Below are 17,970 nucleotides of genomic sequence, written 5' to 3'. Positions count from 1 at the left end.
CTTTTTTCCAACCTAGAAGACGTGTCTTGAGATCCGTTTAATCGCCTCGTTGATTTCATGTCTTCCCAGGTAGTTTCAATCCCCATTTCCTGCACCGAGTCATCTCCCCTTTTATGAGTGACTGTGTTAGTCGCCGTACTTCGTACAGGTCTTTGAACGCACTGAATACTTGTAACTGGTGTCGCCCGTCGGCTACTTTCGACAGGGAATGGAAGCAATTGTCGAGTAACAAAAATTATTTGCAAGTGATTTCGCATTGAAGAAATAGTAAAAACTTGATCACTTGGGTCAATACCTAAAGAAATACACACAGCAAATGCAATTGAGAATACACCAGAATCTGTATGATTTAATTATTGCCGTGCGTCTTCATAAACTATGGGAGGTTTGTAAGGAAACAAAGCCTGCTGATCTGCTCCCATTTCATCTTACAGTACTCTACGACCCAGAAACTGATCTGATGTTCATACTAACCTGGCTTATGGCTTATGTCTCCAGGGCGATCACGCCTGAAATTACCAAGCGTTACTGTTTATGGCTGTGTATTGGAACATCCAAATCCTGCTTCCTCCTCCTGCTGCTTGCTATCGCCACTCACCTACGCTACCACACCCGCCTGTCCTACCGGCTCCGTTGTGCTGTGCTGCTTCTACACTGCTATCAGCTAAGTATCACTCACTATTCTAGCACTTTGAGTACTGAGTAAAGCGCTATATAAATGTAATGAATTATTATTATTTATTATTAAACACTAAAGTACAAAAACGAAGTAGAAAGTAACTCTAAGCCGCAACACCACCGGGAACACCGGCACACCGCGTCTACTAAACATTACGAAACACTAAAGGAAAAAATACTATTCAGTAAGTAGCGCGTCTACTAAACAGTAAATCAGTAAAGGAGAAAGGACTAACCGCGTCAGCTGTGGAGCTCAGCTCGGAGCGAAATGAGGTGAATGGGAGGGGAGATGATCACGTGACTCCCCCACCTGCCTTAACTCTCCGTCCCTCCACAAACAGTCTCTCGGATCGCAACTCTCCATTCGCACACCGCATCCACTAAACACTAAGAAACACTAAGTAGAAACACTAAAGGAAAAAATACTATTCATTAAACACTGCATCTACTAAACAGTAAAGGAGAAAGGACTAAACACTATGGAAAAAGAACAGCAAGACCGCGTCAGCTGCGGAGCTCAGCTCGGAGCGAAATGAAGTGAATGGAATGAGGTGAATGGGAGGGGAGATGATCACGTGACTCCAACACCCGCCTTAACTCTCCGTCCCTCCACAAACACACAAACACAGCCACAAGGATGCCAACTCTCCTTTATAGATATAGATATTCGTTCACTTTCAATATATCTGCACTTGATTTTACATCATTAGTTTACATTGCCTGTTATTTTGTCACTTGGGGAAAAAGGACTGCTTGTAAGGAGTCCGGCTTGTTATTTTCTGTAGAATCCTCAAGTTACCAAGTCAATAGTGTTGGTTGTGTAGTTGCCGGTCTGGGTAAAGGGGTCGGCCATTAGAAGATAAGGGTTCAATTGCAATTACAAAAAGCTTTGGTGATAATGGACATCCCTGTCTGGTTCAACATTCTAAACTGAAAGAGTCACAATGGATCTTATTTGTACAAACCAAGACTTCTGAACTGCTGTATGGTAATTTAATCCATACACAAACATTGAGACCAAATCCAAATTTGCACAGTTCAGTACACAAATATCTTCATTCAACTGTCAAAAGCTCCTTCCTCATCCAAACACGACATAACCTTTTAGAAACTCAGACACTTTAGGGTGAATATATTAAATTAAACAACTGCTGAAAATTTAAAACCAGATGTTTACCTTTGGGGCATCTCAGGAATTGACCCAAATGAACAAACAGTTAAAAAACAGATGACATAAAGAGACCAGGAGTGCAAATCAGATTCTCCACCATGAAATAGTTAACTGATTCAAATAAATTTAAAAACTAGAAGAACAGCCCATAAATACCACAACTGTTTAAAATGTTGCTTGCTAAATGTTTGCTTTCTTGGAGTAAAGAGCAGAAAGCAGAGTCCAATGGCCTGACCTGTAAAATCTGAATCCTTTGACGTCATAAATAAAGAAACATCAGTCAATCAAGAGGCCTTGGAGCAGTTTATGTCAGGAGCTACTCAGGACTTCTAAAAATGTGACTGAATCTTCTGAGGTGCTGATATTCAAGTGAAACATAAGGAAAACAAAGCATCACATGAAGCTGAGCAGAGGAGAGCAGCCATGGGCATCCCAGGACTTCAGGACAAGACCAACTGTGACAGACTCAGAAAGCTAAACCTGATTAGTGTGAGCAGAGGAGACATCGTGAGGACCTCATCACGGTATTTAAAATCCTCAAAGGCATCGATAAAGCAGACCAGCAACATTCTTTCTTCTTAATGGTGAATTACATTCTCAAAGACATTAATGGATATTAAGTGAACATGCATTTAAAACTGAAGCCAGGAAGCTCTTCTTTACACAAAGAGTTGTGTGACTGATGAACAAACTACTGAGACATGGAGTCTAACAAGAATCTTGAAAACTTTTAAGAAGAATCTGGAAGAGATTTTGGGACAGCATAGTTATTAGCATAAAAAAACAGGCTTGATGATCTCCACTTGTTTGCCAAATTTCTTATGTTCTCCTAAGACCCCCTGGGCCATAATTCCTAATCACAACTAAATTTGACGGCCTATCATCTGACCTCACTATACGATGATCATGTAGTGCTGATGGTGAGTTTTAATCTTCATATAAATGTGGAAATGGGCACATTTATCAAATATTTACAGAACTGCTAAATTTTGTGGGGTTCTTTCCAAACTGTTAAATCATGCCAGACCAAGCAGCACAGGTTAGATACCTCAGAACAACAAAGACAACCTATGATAAACCACAGAGCGACATTATCTGAAGATCAGCAGCAGGACGTCTTGCACCTTGACAATGAACAAAAAACAAATCACCCACACAACCTTTCTGAAGAGCATCAAGCAAACTGCCAGACAACAAGAAACATTATGACAGAAAAGCTACACGGATTCCATAACACTGACAACTGAAAACAAGATATTTCCTTTATATTAGGGTGTAAGCTCCCCGTTTGTTTATCATATTATGTGAATGTCACCAAGTCACAACGACAAATGTTTAATAACGTCAGAGAGTTTATTTGCCAGGCCCTGTTTTTACTCATGGCCAGTTGTACACTACATTTGCCAGAGTTATATTGAAACCCGGGTTAAACATACAGGTACTTGCGGGTTACACACAAGGGAACATTTTCGTTGAGCAAAATGTTTATGCAACAAATTGCATTTTCTGACAATTATTATAGACTTTGTTATACTACATGACCTGATGGCCACACTTCACACATACTGACTTACATGTGCCCTGCATTTCCCTTCTTATACAATATTTTCTATTCACCTTTTCATGTTACACTTTGTACTGTAAATATTCATGCTGTTGTAAGTGACTATAAGAACATCCCATACTAATCATGGAACTATTCTAATACTGAGTCCTCTCACAAGTCACTACTTATTAAAATAATTTCCTTTCTTACTGTGATGTGTGGTGTTTTTCTCCCTCATCATCATTTCATTAATGCTTTTATTCTTGTGAAATTTTCGCAAGCACGATTTGCTAGTCAATATTAATCGACATGTGAGTATAACGTGTCTCTTAAAGAGGCCTGACGTACTCCATACACAAGTGATGAGAACACAAAGAACCTCCACTCAGTTTAATGAGAGCACTCAGCTCACTCGACTGTCCATGGATCACACTGTGTATCTCATCCTGGACTGTTTCATGTCTTCCACCCAGTCTCACCAGGACAGGCTCCAGCTCCCTGCTGTCCTATACAAGCAAACTGAGACTCCACAAAGGAAGGAATAGATTCTCTGACAAACTACATTTATATATTACTTAACTCCTTTTTTTAGTGAGGTTCCATTAAACACTAAACTCCACTCACCTGTTTTTCTTCTCTTTCTGTCTCCAGCTCGACCTTTTCATGACTGTTGTGTTCAGTCACCGCACACATCATGCAGATACACGTCTTTTCGGTTCTGCAAAACATCTCCAGACTTTTCTGATGTTTCTCACAGAGTTTCTCTTCCAGATTTCTATCAGGATCAGTCAGCTTGTGTCCCTTCCAGGCTGCTACTTCAAAGTGAGGCTGCAGGTGAGTCTGACAGTAGGAGGCCATGCAGGTTAGACAGGACTTCACTGCTCTGAACTTCTTCCCAGTACAGAAGTCACACTCCACGTCTCCAGGGATAGCATAATTCTGAGATGGAGAAGGAGGAGGAGGAGAAGTGAGTCCTGTCTTCTTTAATTTCTTGACGACTTCATTCAGAAGAGTGTTTCTGTTCAGCTCAGGCCTCAGCATGAAGGTGTGTCTGCACTGAGGACAGCTGCACATTTGGCTCTGATCCCAGTAGTCAGAGAGGCACTTCAGACAGAAACTGTGACCACAATGCAGTGACACGGGGTCAGTCAGGGTGTGCAGACACACCGAGCAGGTGAAATCGTCCTGTGACACAAACAGCTGGGTTTCAGCCATCGTCAGTCTGAGGAGAGGCAGGAAGAGAGAATCAGTCAGACAAACAAGGAAGTGACTTGTGAAGAAATGAAAGTGAAAGTTTGCTTGTGCTCAGTGAGGAGGAGGAGGAGATTTAAAGAGAAAGCTGAGAGCTCACAGAGAGAACATCTAAGGAGACACTGAGGGTTAACAGTTAATGTGAGACAGGAGCCCAGAGAGTGAAGACCTCAAAGTGACAGTAGAGATGACTTGTCACAGGGGGTCTGCTAAAGTGTAGTTCATGTCAGTATTTCTTAGTTATTTATTACACACTGTAGTCCACTTTAGACAGACTCAGAGCTCAGTGCACATTTACAAATAAAATAAGTCAGTCAGTCAGTCAGTCAGTAACCAACCCACTATATCCTAACATAGGGTCATGGGGGTCCGCAGTAGCCAATCCCAGCCAACACAGGCTCAAGGCAGGTACAAACCCCGGACAGGGTGCCAGCTCACCGCAGGGCACACACCAAACACACACTAGAGACAATTTAGGGTTGCCAATGCACCTAACCTGCATGTCTTTGGACTGTGGGAGGAAACCGGAGCACCCGGAGGAAACCCACACAGGGAGGACCTGGGATACGAACCCAGGTCTCCTTACTGTGAGGCAACAATGCTACCACTGCGCAACCGTGCTGCCCCCAAATAAAATAAATTGAAAATAAAACACAACAGATCAATGTGTAGAAACAGATTTGTAATGTGACAGCCTGACAGCCCTTAGCACATCAAGACAGCGAGCTGTTAAACTGAGGATTCATTCTACTCATGTTGGTGCTCTTTATTAATCAAAATGTCCATCCCTTCTCTAACTTATCAGAGTTGTAGGAATGTTGGGAGGAGAAGAAGCAAATGTCAGTCTATCAAATTATTCATAATCAGTTGTGCATTTTGTCAATGCCAGTAATTCATTTTATTATTCAGTAAAGCTCATATTTTATTTTCCTTACCTTTCTCTGTAGTTGAAGTTCCTAGCTGTTAAACTTTCATCAAGGTAAGTGAAGACCCTCATTTTGAGAAACAGAATAATCCATCAATCAATCAATCTTCAAACGTGGTTATACCGAGCAGGGCCATGGGGACACTGGAGCCTATCCCAGTAATCATTGGGGACTAAGCTGGAACAACGCCTGGACAGGGTGCCAATCCATCACGAGATGAACACACACACACACACTATGACCAATTTACAGGTTATTATAAATGAAGGATTATAGAAGTATGACCCTTTTAAAATATTGACATACTGTAATTGGCCCGGATAGCATCCATATGTGTGTGTGTGTGTGTGTGAGTGAGCTGTTACAGAGTTGGTTGTTGTCTTTCATGTGGCCTGCCAGGGTAGGCTATTCATGACCCAGTACTCCAATAATGGCTAATTATCACCTTGTTCACAACCATGCCAATCAGTCCTTATTATATAGCGCCATCCTTTCACCGACCAAACGTAAGACACTTTGCTAAGCACAATGTGCTGACCAGCTCCATCATGGTGTGGTATGCGGACTGTAGTGCTGCGGATCTACAGAGGACTGCTAAGACAGCTGAGGATGGACTTCTGCCCTTTAGCTGGCGGTACTGCAGTCAGATCATACAGACTATGTGACAGTTTCTTCTCACCCCAGCTGTCTGACTTTTTAATGCCTTAGCCGCCTAACCCCCCTTATCATCCCCCCCCCCCCCCCCCCCCCCCCCCCCAACACACACTTGCAGCTGAACTGTGAACTTCACACTGTTTACACATTTGAAAGCTGTTTAGGTCAAATGCACACATTGCACTTTATTACTGCTAAACACTTACTACATTCAAGATATATGTTTGTTATCTGCTTATATTTCAATTTTTAATACAAAAATATTACTGCTGCTGTTAAGCTACTACTGATCCAGTAAGAACTGATCTGCTGGACGTTGTCCTACCGTTGTCATGTCAGTTTAATTCACGCTGTCTTCTCTGTTTGCACTGCATGTTGTATTTGCACTAAGTGGTGTACATTGTCATGTTATACTACATGTTGTATATTTGCATAGTAATTTCATCTCTACCTGTACTATTTATTTGGATGGGAGGACAACAAAAAAACATCAACTTGAACTTACTATGTGATATGATGCAGACTTTCATAATTACACATTTTAATATTAAAGGGAAATGTGTTACTGCAGACATCAGGATGGGAAAGGAGTGTCATTAAAATCAGGACAAGGACAACAGCATAAGTGGCCACAATGTTGAGGGCAACACACCCAAAGTGACTAAGAAAGGTTTTAATGTGCTCCTCGACTTTAAAACGAGATTCTGACCTGAATCACTGCCAATGTGCAGATGTGACTCGTTTATGAGTGACCACAGAGATCAATGGATTTAAAAGGTCAGACAGCGGAAACTGACAAAACAGCTGAAGTGAAGAGTCAGAGAAGAGGACAACTGGGTTTAGGTCAGCAATGAAGAGCTCATCATGGCCTGTCTGATGACCGAGTGTATAAAGAATTAGACTTCAGACAAACATTGAGACACAAATATGACCAACAAGGAATGCAATCTGTGATCACAGGACAGCTATCAGAGTGTGCCAAGTCAAAGAGGAAAAAGTTAGACAGGATGAACAAATCTCAATTCTTTATTTATCAAGTTATGTTACAACAGCACAGACACACAAGCAGCACACTCTCGTGATTCACTCAGCTCCTTGAGGTTGTTCATCTTGCCCTTTCTTCCCCTGACACTCTCCTCTTTCACTATCACCCCTCACTCCTTCTCTATTTTCTCCATTTCCTTTTTACCCCCCTCAGGCTCCAAGAAGATGACAGATTTAGAACTCACAGTCTCCACCTGCTGCTTAGGCCTGTAATACAGGCGGTCAACCTGGACCTTAATCTGCCTGTTTACACAGACTGACGTCAGGTGACATGCAGCATATTCAGGGGTTCTGAGGGAATTGTGAATTAGGGTTAGATAAAAGTGTTCACAAGTATCAAATGTGATTGGTACTTTAAATGTTGACAGTGATGGTGAAGTTAGTCAGCTGACTCAACTCCTTAATTTTGGGTGACTTTGACAAACCTGAGAGCAGGAAGGAGGAGGTGCAGTTTAATGGCTGATGTGACGTCAAGTGCCTCAGTAAAACACCAAACTCCATCAGTGTGCCTGATACCTGAGTGACCAGTGAGTCCTCATCTTCAGATATTCACAGACAATTTATCCAGAGGTGACAAACCCCTTGAGTGACCAATTGAGAGGCAGAAAATGTCTGGTGACAGGACAGCAGTCTAGAGACCTTTGTCACTTGTACACATGTCTGTCAATAGTTCTTTATACTGAGGACTTTATAAAGCCTTTCATTTGTGCTGCTCCAGCAGGTCCACATGTTAGTCCTACCTAACTGGTGACATTCAGAGGTCACAGCAGTTATTGATGTCCCAGCCTTTAATATATGTACTTTAGCAAGAAAAAGTAAGTCACCCCTTTGGATTTCCATGGATTTGATTTCTACTAAAATGTGCTCTGATCTTCATCTAAGTCACAATTCATAGTGAAACACAATGTGATTAAACTAATAACACACAAACTGTTCTACTTTACATGTTTTTATTAAACACATTGTGTCATCATTAAACAGTGCAGGTTGGACAAAGTAAGTGACCCTCAGTGTTAATGACTTCTCCTAAAGCTAAATGGAGGAAGGTGTTTCAATAAAGGGGATGAAATTATAAGCCTGGCAACAGACAATTCTGCTCTCTTCAAGTTAAAGTAGTTAATGTGAACCTCACCTCAAACTAATCAAATGTCACAGGGCCTTAGAAGACTCATCATAGAAATGCATGAAGCTGGAAAAGGCTACACAAGTATTGCTAAAGACCTGGGTGTTCATCAGTCCACAGTAAGATAAAATGTCTACAAATGGAGGAAATTCAGGACTGTAGTTACTCCCTAGGAGAGTCCATGATGTAACAATCACTCTAACAGCACAAACTACAAACCTCAAAGAGGTGCAAAAGAACCCCAAGGATAACAGTAAAAGGTCTACAGAGAAGTCAAGAGATTGTGAAAGTCTTTGTCCATGTGTCCACCATCAGAAAACCACTGAACAAGAATGGTGATCATGGAAGAGCACCAAGAAAAAGCGACCACTGCTGCCAAAAATGAAAAAAAAAGAACTGCAGTATGTTTTAAGTTTGTTCAGGTCCACCTGGATGTTCCCCAATGCTCCTTGGACAATGTTAAATGGACAGATGAGACACAAGTTGAACATTTTGGTACAAATGCACAATGCAAGGTGTAATTGCCATTTTCTAGTTATTTAAGTTATATAAATGTTTGCCTAAATATTAGTGCATAGTCTTTTGGGAGGTTACTAAAACCTCCATAAGCTGAATTGAATTGGCATATCCTAACTATTTCTAGTCTCTCTGACTAAACATTATTCTCAGTAAGAGATCAGCCTTGCCTTGTGTAAGGCATAGAGGGCACATGGTTTTAAACCGTGCCTATGTGCCTGTTGTGCCTCTTGTGCCAAAAGTGCCTTGTGTGCCTTGCGGACAATAAGTGCCAAGTAACATGAAAGACAACATACTTTATTGAATGTACAGCGCTGTACGTTTAAAGCATACAGAAGAAGAAGTAAAGCATCTTTAAGTATAGAAAAAACTAAAGTCTGACATGAAAAGATAAGTTTAGAGAAGTTCAATTTTTTCTCATTTTTTGCCTTTTATTCTATGTGTGTAACAACTTTTTTCTTTATTCTTGTGTGGATTGTTTACTTTGAATTTTCACTAAATATTTTTAAAAAAACTTTTGGACTGAGAGATTTCTGTGAGCATGTGTTTTGCCCATGCTTGAACTCACCTTACACTCCTTCAGCTACACTTGGTTTGGTGAAAGAGTTCACTGCACAACAACACCAAAGTCTCATCCCAACTGCGAAACAAAGTAGAAGGAGAATCATGGTTTGGGCCTGCTTTGGTAATTCATGGCCTGGACACAACATACATATTGAGGGAACAAGATATTCAAAAGTATATCAAAAAATGTAAAGACAGCAGTCCATGACCTCAAGCTTCAGTGTGGTTGAGTGATGCCACAAGTCAATGACCCAAAGCACACAAGTATATCAACTAAAGAATGGCTGGTAAAGAAGTTTGACCAAGTCAGAGTCCTGACCGTAACTCCTTTGAGATTCTGCAGCGTGACCTGAAGAGAGCTGTGCAACCAGAAATACCGAGGAACTGAAACAGGTTTGTAGGGAGGGATGGTCCATAAGTCATCCCAAACATAATGCAGATCTTAAAAGCAGCTAAAGGAAACGTTCGGTGGAGGTTGTGGCTGATAAAGGAGGATCAACAAAGGGTTAGCTAGATTTACCAGTCTTCACTGTGAATGATCACTCAATGTGCCTAACAAAGACATGGAAAGTCCAACAGTTGGTATGTTATTAGTTTAGGCAGATTGTGGTTGTCTAGAATTGGGACTTAGGTGAAGATTAGATGACATCTTAATAGGATTTAATGCAGAAATCCAAGGAATTCCAAAGGGTTAACACCTTTCCTTGTATATGTAGTTGTAAATCAACAATGACAAAGGCTGGTCAGACTGCTATGTGTAGATATGGGGGGTCAATGCACCTCACAAAGACACACACACCTCATTGGCTACTCAAAGATTAAATCAAACCCAGTATTAATGGAGACCCTGACAGCGGCACTCGCCCTGCATTCTCCTCCCTAGATTCAGTCACATAAGCGCTTCTCCCAACCCATCCTGTAAAATTAATTTTACATTAAACTACAAACACAAAGAGGACCTGCACTTGTGGAGATCTCAAGTGACTGGTGGAGGGTACTGGTCAGTGGTCACATGCTGTCAGATGGCAGATTGTTACACTGGAGTCAGGACCAAACAAAAACCCTCGATGGAGCGGGTGAGTGAAGGAGGTGTTGAACCTGTGCAGGACGGTCATTGTGTGTGAGATGCTATAAAATGACAGAGAGCCAGCAGGCCAGTCCAGATACACACCGTTCCTGGGGCTGTAGGGGGCGCTGGTTACAATGTCTTTGTTATTGTGACACACAGAGTACTCAGATTTAGAACATAAACTCCAGGACTTGTTGTTGTGCCCAAGGCAGCAGTCCAAGCCCCATCCTTTCCTTCTCATTCCTTTATATGTGACGGACTTTCAGCAGTACACTCCACATCCCAGTAACAGCGAGTCCCAGTCAGAGCCTCTCTGCACAGAACTTGAGGCCCGCAGTCAAACCTCTGAGGATGTTTGGGGTATTTGGTCTTTGTCCAGTCATGTACAATACAATACAATACAATACAATACAATACAATACAATACAATACAATACAATTTATTTTTGTATAGCCCAAAATCACACAGGAAGTGCCGCAATGGGCTTTAACAGGCCCTGCCTCTTGACAGCCCCCCAGCCTTGACTCTCTAAGAAGACAAGAAAAAACTCCCAAAAAATCCTTGTAGGGAAAAAAAATGGAAGGAACCTTGGTCAAGGCAATTCAAAGAGAGACCCCTTTCCAGGTAGGTTGGGCGTGCAGTGGGTGTCAAAAAGAAGGGAGTCAATACAATACAATACAATACACAGTACAGAACAGAAAAAATCCTCAATACAGTATAAAAATAAAAATTTTAGAAGTTACAGAGCAGAATTTAACAGTAGATGATCTTAATACATAATTCGCCAGTCTCCTCACTCACTCACTCACTCACTCACTCACTCACTCATGTCCATCCGAAGCCGAATGTGCAGTCACCTTCTGTGCAGCTGCCCGAAAAACCTTACGAGACCGACATCACGGCGGGCGGTGGATTTACGGCCGCGAAAATTCAAAGAGAAAGGCGACTTCGATTAAAGCTCTAGAGGCCTGAAAGGCGATTTTGACAACAGCTCGAGGCCTAATTACGCATTCATTCAATACACCTATATCAGGTTTGTGGTGCTTATACTTATCACTATTCCACTCGTGCTCATTTCATCTTACGTTGTCGAAACGGGCTCTTTGTCTAGTATCACATAATATGATTTGGATTTGTTTAGAGTCCTGGAGACCTCAGCCATCAAGCTGCCTCCCCCATTTGGCCATTCCACGGCAGAAACAGTGCTGAGCCGGCCAATCCGATGAAAGGACCTCTCTACCAGATAATTCCTGCAATCCTCCATCAGAGATGACTTTACCTTAGGCAGGCAAAACAGCTTGGCAGGTGGACCGTGGCACCAAGTGCCACATTTGAGTACAGAGAAGAGAAACAGAATAAGTGAGGGTTAGTATACAATTATAACTGTCATGTTACTTATGTTTTAGTGCTAATGACTAACAACAGAGATGCAGTCTGTACAGTTAATCAGCAGCTCTAGTCAGGGTGTGCTAAACTGAAGTAGTGAGTCTTCAGCCAGGATTTAAAAGCTGAGACCGAAGGGGCATCTCTTATAGCAGCAGGCAGACCACTCCACAGTTTAGGGGCCCTGTAACTAAAAGCTCGACCTCCCACTGTTATTTTATTAATCCTTGGAATCATAAGCAGACCGGCATCTTGAGATATTAATGTGCGCTCAGGTTTGTAAGTCATGATAAGTTCAGAGAAGTAAGATGGGCCACGGCCATTTAATGCTTTATATGTTAAAAGGAGGATTTTGAAATCTGCCCTAAACTTAACCATGAGCCAGTGTAAGGATTTAAGAACTGGAGTTATGTGTTCGTATTTTCTTGTTCTTGTAATAATTCTTGCAGCAGCATTTTGGATTAACTGGAGGCTGTATATTTGAACATCCAGTGAACACCGCATTGTAGTAGTCAATCCTACTAGAAATAAATACATGAATTAATTTCTCACAGTCTTGTTTATTTAGAAAGTGGCTTAATTTCCTAACATTTTTAAGATGGAAGAAACAGGATTTGGACAACTTTGTAATATGCGCTATAAACGACATGCTAGAATCAAAGATAACTCCTAGATTGCGGGCTGATTCAGTAAAATGAATGGTGATTTCAACTGAGTTAAATGATGACAAAATATTATTGTGATCAGCATCATTCCCTCCAACAATTAAGATCTCTGTTTTATCTGCATTTAAAGACAAGTAGTTCTCATTCATCCACTCCTTTAATTCACTAACACAACTAATTAAAGACAACATTGGAGAAACTTCATTTGATTTAAATGAAAGGTATAACTGGGTGTGTGAGAGATGGCTGGCTGTTCATCCTGGCCAATACCCCCAGGCCGCTAGATGGAGCCCTCCCTGTAGCATGGAAGTGCCCCGAAGACCAGCAGGGAATTATGGACAATCGAGTTTTTATTCCCAACCCTGCTGGACACCGTGGGGCCCACCAGAGGACGCTGCAGGGAGGCTCAAGGACTTATACGTGCCCTATAACCCGGAAGCACGTCATAATCATATGACCAGAGGGAACGACGTGTTTCCGGGTTGAAGAGAAGGACTTTTTATCTGACCCAGAAGTGATAAATCACATGGACTGTGGGATGGGAAACACTTCCGGGTCAGGGAGTATAAAGGACTCTGGGAAAGCCCAGACACTGAGCTGAGCTGGGAGGTAGGGTGGCTAAGTGTCTGGGATTTGCAGAGGATTTGTGATTATTGTAGTGATTGATAGTTATATGAGTATTGTGGAGTGGAGGGTGCTTTGTGCACAGTATTATTTCAAAATAAAAGAGTCTTGGACTTTTACCTGGTGTTTGGAGTGGTACCTGAGGGTTCAAGAGGTGGATCAGAACCTCAACTGCTACAGGTATCATCTGCATACGAGTGAAAATTAACATTATGTTTCCTAATGAGAGATCCCAGTGGAAGCATGTAAAGTGAAAACAATAAAGGTCCCAGTACTGAACCCTGCGGGACAACATATTGAACTTCTGTGTATAATGATGGAGTCCTGTCAGCACATTTCTGTACATATTGGAATCGATTTGATAAATAAGAACTAAACCAAGCGAGCATGGTGCCTGTAAACCCAACATCATTTTCTAGCCTGTGCAGTAAAATAAAATGGCCAACGGTGTCAAACGCTGCACTTAAGTCCAACAACATAATTACAGTGGAGTTTCCTTCATCAGAGGATATTAGCATGTCATTTACAACCCGCGTTAGTGCTTTTTCTGTACTTGTTCCCATCAGACAGACGGAGGTCTCTGTTTGCTGTGTTGATGTCCAGTGTCAGGGGACAGAAGTCTGAAAGGAGAGAAAAGAAAACGAGTGAGGAAATCTGGGAGTGTGTAACGGGACTGGGGGCGGAGCACAACACAGACAATTAACAAGAACCAATCAGGAGCTACGCTGATGAGATACTAATAGTAAAGAGCTCATCTGATTGGACAGAATCTGCATAAAATAAAATTACGGAATTATGATTAACACCATAAGGTCACCATTAAGATCAGTGTTCTAATGGACTCTCAACACTGACTGATGGCTTTATTAAATGACACTTTTTATGGTCAATGTGGAATACAAATGACATCCTCCTTTCTTTGAAGGGTTAACATATGGTCTGTCATATACTGAGCTGTTGAGCAAGAATGTACTCTGTGTAATATTGGTTCCTAAGAACTTCTGTTTTTTGTGTTAAAATTAACCATATGACTTATGCTAGATAAAAGAGGAACTACTCTTTAAGAAGTAAACAAGCTCACAATATAAGGAGCTGTTTGGGAACTGTAAGGGGGGCTTCTTTCTGGCTTGCAAGCAGAGAACTCACAGCTACTCACCTGTTGCTAATAAACATTACTGACTGATTGATGAAGCTCCTGTCATCCTCGATGTATTCTTCCAACTTACAGGGAAATCATGGCAGTTGATGGCAGGATTGGCACTCCAGCCAACGTAAAAAAAATGACGGAAAGGACTCCTTTTTGCTCTCCGCAGGAGTAGCTGTGCTGCAGCCACCAATAGGAAGGCTGCTCGCATCATGAAGGGGATGGGGGAAAGCCCTCGGGAGCCCCATCCCCGGAAGAGTCAAAACCATTGGAGAGCCAATGGGGTCAGGTCTTTTGGGGATCGGAACTTGTGTGGTGCTGAGGTGTCGCCCGCTGCACAGCAGCACTCGGGTCCCAATTTGAGGCGACCCATACTGGTAGGTTCATGACACGTCTTGTCTCTCTGGCAAGACGATCATCTTCCTCTGCTGTCGGAGGAGTTGTGTAAACTTCGCATTTCAGTCTCTGATGTGCGCAGACCGGGGACTGGACAGATCTCTGTAGGTGGATACACCTTTTATTGGTCTGGTCGCTCTGATGGTTGTCATACTAGAGTAGCTGTAGCGGATTGGCTTCTTCCGATGGTGTCTGATGTCACTCCTTTCAACGAGCATATTATGAGATTCAGATTACAGCACTCCCTGGATGCCTTGTCTGTTGCCTTGTATGCTCTGACGGCAGTGAGTGACGTCTCGGAGAGGGAAACATTTTATTTGCTGCTTCACTTAGTGGTTGATGGGTGCCCACGAGGTGACACTCCTCTGGTCATGCGTGACTGCAATGCAGCCACTGGCACTGACAGGACTGGCTATGAGGATTGTCTCGGTCCCCATAGGTCTGATGACTGTGGTGAAAGTGGCTCCATGTTCCTTGACTTTGCAAAAGGTCGGGGGGCTGCAAATCGCTGGATCCTGGTTCCAGCGCCCTGAACCACATCGTTGGACTTGGTACTCCAATACTGGTTGTGTGGTGAAGGAGATCGATCACATCCTCATGGGCAGACGCTAGAGGCTCTTGCAAAACTGCAGGGTCTACAGAAGTGCCCAGTTTGTGAATTCTGACCACAGACTTGTTGTTGCTACTCTTAGGATCCAGCTTAGGTCCAGTAGGTTACCACATGCTAGGAAAATGAGCCTGGACTTGGCCAGGCTCCAAGATCAGGCTGTTTCTAATAAGTTTACAAGCAGTATAAGTGAGGAACTTGCAGATTTGGGTGCAACTGCTGATCCTAATGTGATGTGGGAGGTTTTCCGTGACAAGACCCTGAAGGTTGCTGAGGGTTGTGTTGGTGTTACCGATGTTCCCAGTAGGAGGTGTTCCATCTCGCAGGGCACCCTGGATATCATTGAGAGGAGTCACAGCGCACGGCTCAATGGCAACGCTGGTCTGTACCAGGAACTGAGAAGGATGGCTGCGAGGGATTTGAGGGCAGATAAAGAGACATTTGTTAGAGGAATCTGTGAGCAAGCAACACACCGTCTGTGGTCTAGCGACCCACGTCCTGCTTACAGAGGAATTGAAGCATTACGCACATCTGAATCTATGAGAGTCGCAGTCAGGGCAGCTGATGGAACGGTTCTTACGGATGACACTGCAGTTGTGACCCGCTGGGCTGGCTACTATGAGCAGTTGTTCAAATCTGATCCTCTGGCTAGGACGTCGGACATGTCTGAATCCACAATTCTTGAGGCTGATCCTCCAATTAGCTGTGAACCACCCAATCTCACTGAGATTGCACAGGTGGTGAACCAGCTGAGGGGGGGAAAGGCTGCAGGGATCTGTGGTATCCTGGGGTGAACTTCTCCAGGCTGGTGGTAAGGCTGTCCTGCTGGCATTGCAAGCAATCTTTGCTTCCATTTTCGAGACTGACATCATCCCAACTGACTGGAAAATGGGACTTGTCGTCCCTATCTGGAAAGGAAAGGGTGATCGCCTGGATTGAGGCAACTACAGGGGGATAACACTGCTCTCAGTGCCGAGTAAGGTCCTTACTAGGGTCAACCTTAATAGGATCTGTGATCACTTGCTCATCTACCAGCGACCGGAACAGTCTGGTTTTACGCCTAAGAAGTCTACCATCGACCGCATCCTGGCACTGAAGGTTCTCATGGAGCACAAACATGAATATCGGCAGAGTTTCTTTGCAGCTTTTGTTGATTTTTGTAAAGCGTTCAACTCAGTTGATCGAGCTGCCCTGTGGGACAGCCTGAGGGTTTGCGGGATCATGGAAATCATGGCTGGACTCTACACTGGTACGGTGAGTGCTGTGCAGAGTGGAGGCAGGACCTCTGCATTTTTCCCAGTTGATTCTGGGGTTCGTCAGGGGTGTGTTCTGCTCCTACTCTGTTCAATGATTGTATGGACTGGGTGTTGGGCAAGGTCGTGGGGTCCAGCGGCTGTGAGGCATCTATTAGTGAAGAAAGATTCACTGATCTTGACTTTGCTGTGATCTTCGCGGAGTCAATGGAGGCTCTGATTGGGGCGCTTGAGAGACTGAGTGAGGGTCTGAGTGTCTGTGCTTGCGAGTGTCCTGATAAAAACCAAAGAGCCAGGCCTTTAATGACCTCTTGGGCACGGTCATCAGCAGTGTGTCTGTCTGCAGAGAGAGTGTTGACCTTGTTGAGGGGTTTACTTACCTTGGCAGTGACAGTCATGTCTCTGCTGACTCTTCGTATGAAGTCAGTAGATGGATTGGGAGAACATGGGGGGTCATGAGGTCAATGGAAAGGGGTGTGTGGCGCTCCCGATATCTATGCAAAAGGACGAAGGTCCAAGTCTTTAGAGTCCTGGTGCTTCCTGTCTTGCTATATGGTTGCGAGACATGGACGCTATCCAGTGACCTGAGATGAAGACTGGACTCCTTTGGTACTGTGTATCTCTGAAAAATCCATTGGTTTAACTTTGTGTCGAATGAGCGGTTGCTCATGGAGTCCCAAATGAGGCACATTACCTGCATTGTGAGGGAGTGTCAGTTACGGCACTATGGCCATGTGGCGCGTTTCCCCGAGGGTAATCCAGCTCGTAAGATCTTCATTGTTGGGTACCCGAGTGGCTGGACCAGGTCAAGGAGTCGCCCACATAACACCTGGCTGCGGCAGATAGAGGGTCATTTCTGGAGGGTGGGACTGGACCTCATGTCTGACTGGGTGTTGCCAACTGGGATCCCAAATTGTTTTGTTGTGTGGTGGGTGTGGCAACGCACTGTACCAGTGCATACTCCCCAACTTGACTTGGCTTGAGTACAATGAAAAGATTGTGAATACTGTAATCCAAGATAAACCCAGGACAGCAGATATTCTTGTTGTTTTGAGGAAACATGAACAACCCAGGCAGCATAGGAGCATGTAATGGTGGTGGTCAGTGCAACGGCGGTGTGTTGTTCTGACGTGACCTCCACTCCCATAACTGAGATGCAAAGGCACAGGTGGGCCATCAAGTCACTGGGCATAGAGGGCTGAAAAAAAATCGATGGTTTAACAAAACACTTGAAAATGTGGCTTGAACGGGAACAGGTGTAGAGAGAGATACCCTGAAGATGATGGCCCCATTCTGACTTTGACTCCCCATCTTTCTGTTTAGCATGTGTTAATTGGGACCAGTCAGTACTCTTC

At 43.4% G+C, this 17,970-nt stretch overlaps 6 protein-coding genes across 33 annotated transcripts in view; 2 read left to right on the top strand and 4 right to left on the bottom strand.

Annotated features, from left to right (window-relative positions):
* Positions 1 to 17,970, top strand: part of LOC114641503 (tripartite motif-containing protein 16-like) — a 1,283,323-nt gene that overhangs the window by 382,358 nt on the left and 882,995 nt on the right. The window lies entirely within an intron of this gene.
* LOC114652539 (tripartite motif-containing protein 16-like) overlaps positions 1 to 17,970 on the top strand; it is an 837,738-nt gene that overhangs the window by 262,636 nt on the left and 557,132 nt on the right. The window lies entirely within an intron of this gene.
* Positions 1 to 17,970, bottom strand: part of LOC114652524 (tripartite motif-containing protein 16-like) — a 538,688-nt gene that overhangs the window by 97,523 nt on the left and 423,195 nt on the right. The window lies entirely within an intron of this gene.
* Positions 1 to 17,970, bottom strand: part of LOC114652414 (tripartite motif-containing protein 16-like) — a 1,097,043-nt gene that overhangs the window by 779,518 nt on the left and 299,555 nt on the right. The gene's annotated exons all lie outside the window — the stretch shown is intronic.
* The window catches only part of LOC114643026 (tripartite motif-containing protein 16-like), a 1,170,030-nt gene that overhangs the window by 1,052,380 nt on the left and 99,680 nt on the right, over positions 1 to 17,970 (bottom strand). For all 14 annotated transcript variants that reach the window (XR_007934991.1, XR_007934992.1, XR_007934993.1 and 11 more), the window contains exon 2: positions 4,020 to 4,617. Coding sequence is in view for 11 of the 14 variants with exons in the window: in XM_051927912.1 (XP_051783872.1) it covers positions 4,020 to 4,610 (591 nt within the window). In the remaining 3 variants the exon portion in view is untranslated. The remainder of the gene's footprint in view (positions 1 to 4,019; positions 4,618 to 17,970) is intronic.
* LOC127527845 (zinc finger protein 184-like) overlaps positions 1 to 17,970 on the bottom strand; it is a 579,825-nt gene that overhangs the window by 524,411 nt on the left and 37,444 nt on the right. The gene's annotated exons all lie outside the window — the stretch shown is intronic.

The sequence above is a fragment of the Erpetoichthys calabaricus genome, chromosome 5 (genome assembly GCF_900747795.2).
Source record: "Erpetoichthys calabaricus chromosome 5, fErpCal1.3, whole genome shotgun sequence".
NCBI lineage: Eukaryota > Metazoa > Chordata > Cladistia > Polypteriformes > Polypteridae > Erpetoichthys > Erpetoichthys calabaricus.
The sequence above is the reverse complement of the archived record's forward strand: the minus strand, read 5'-3'. Positions and strand labels throughout refer to the sequence as shown.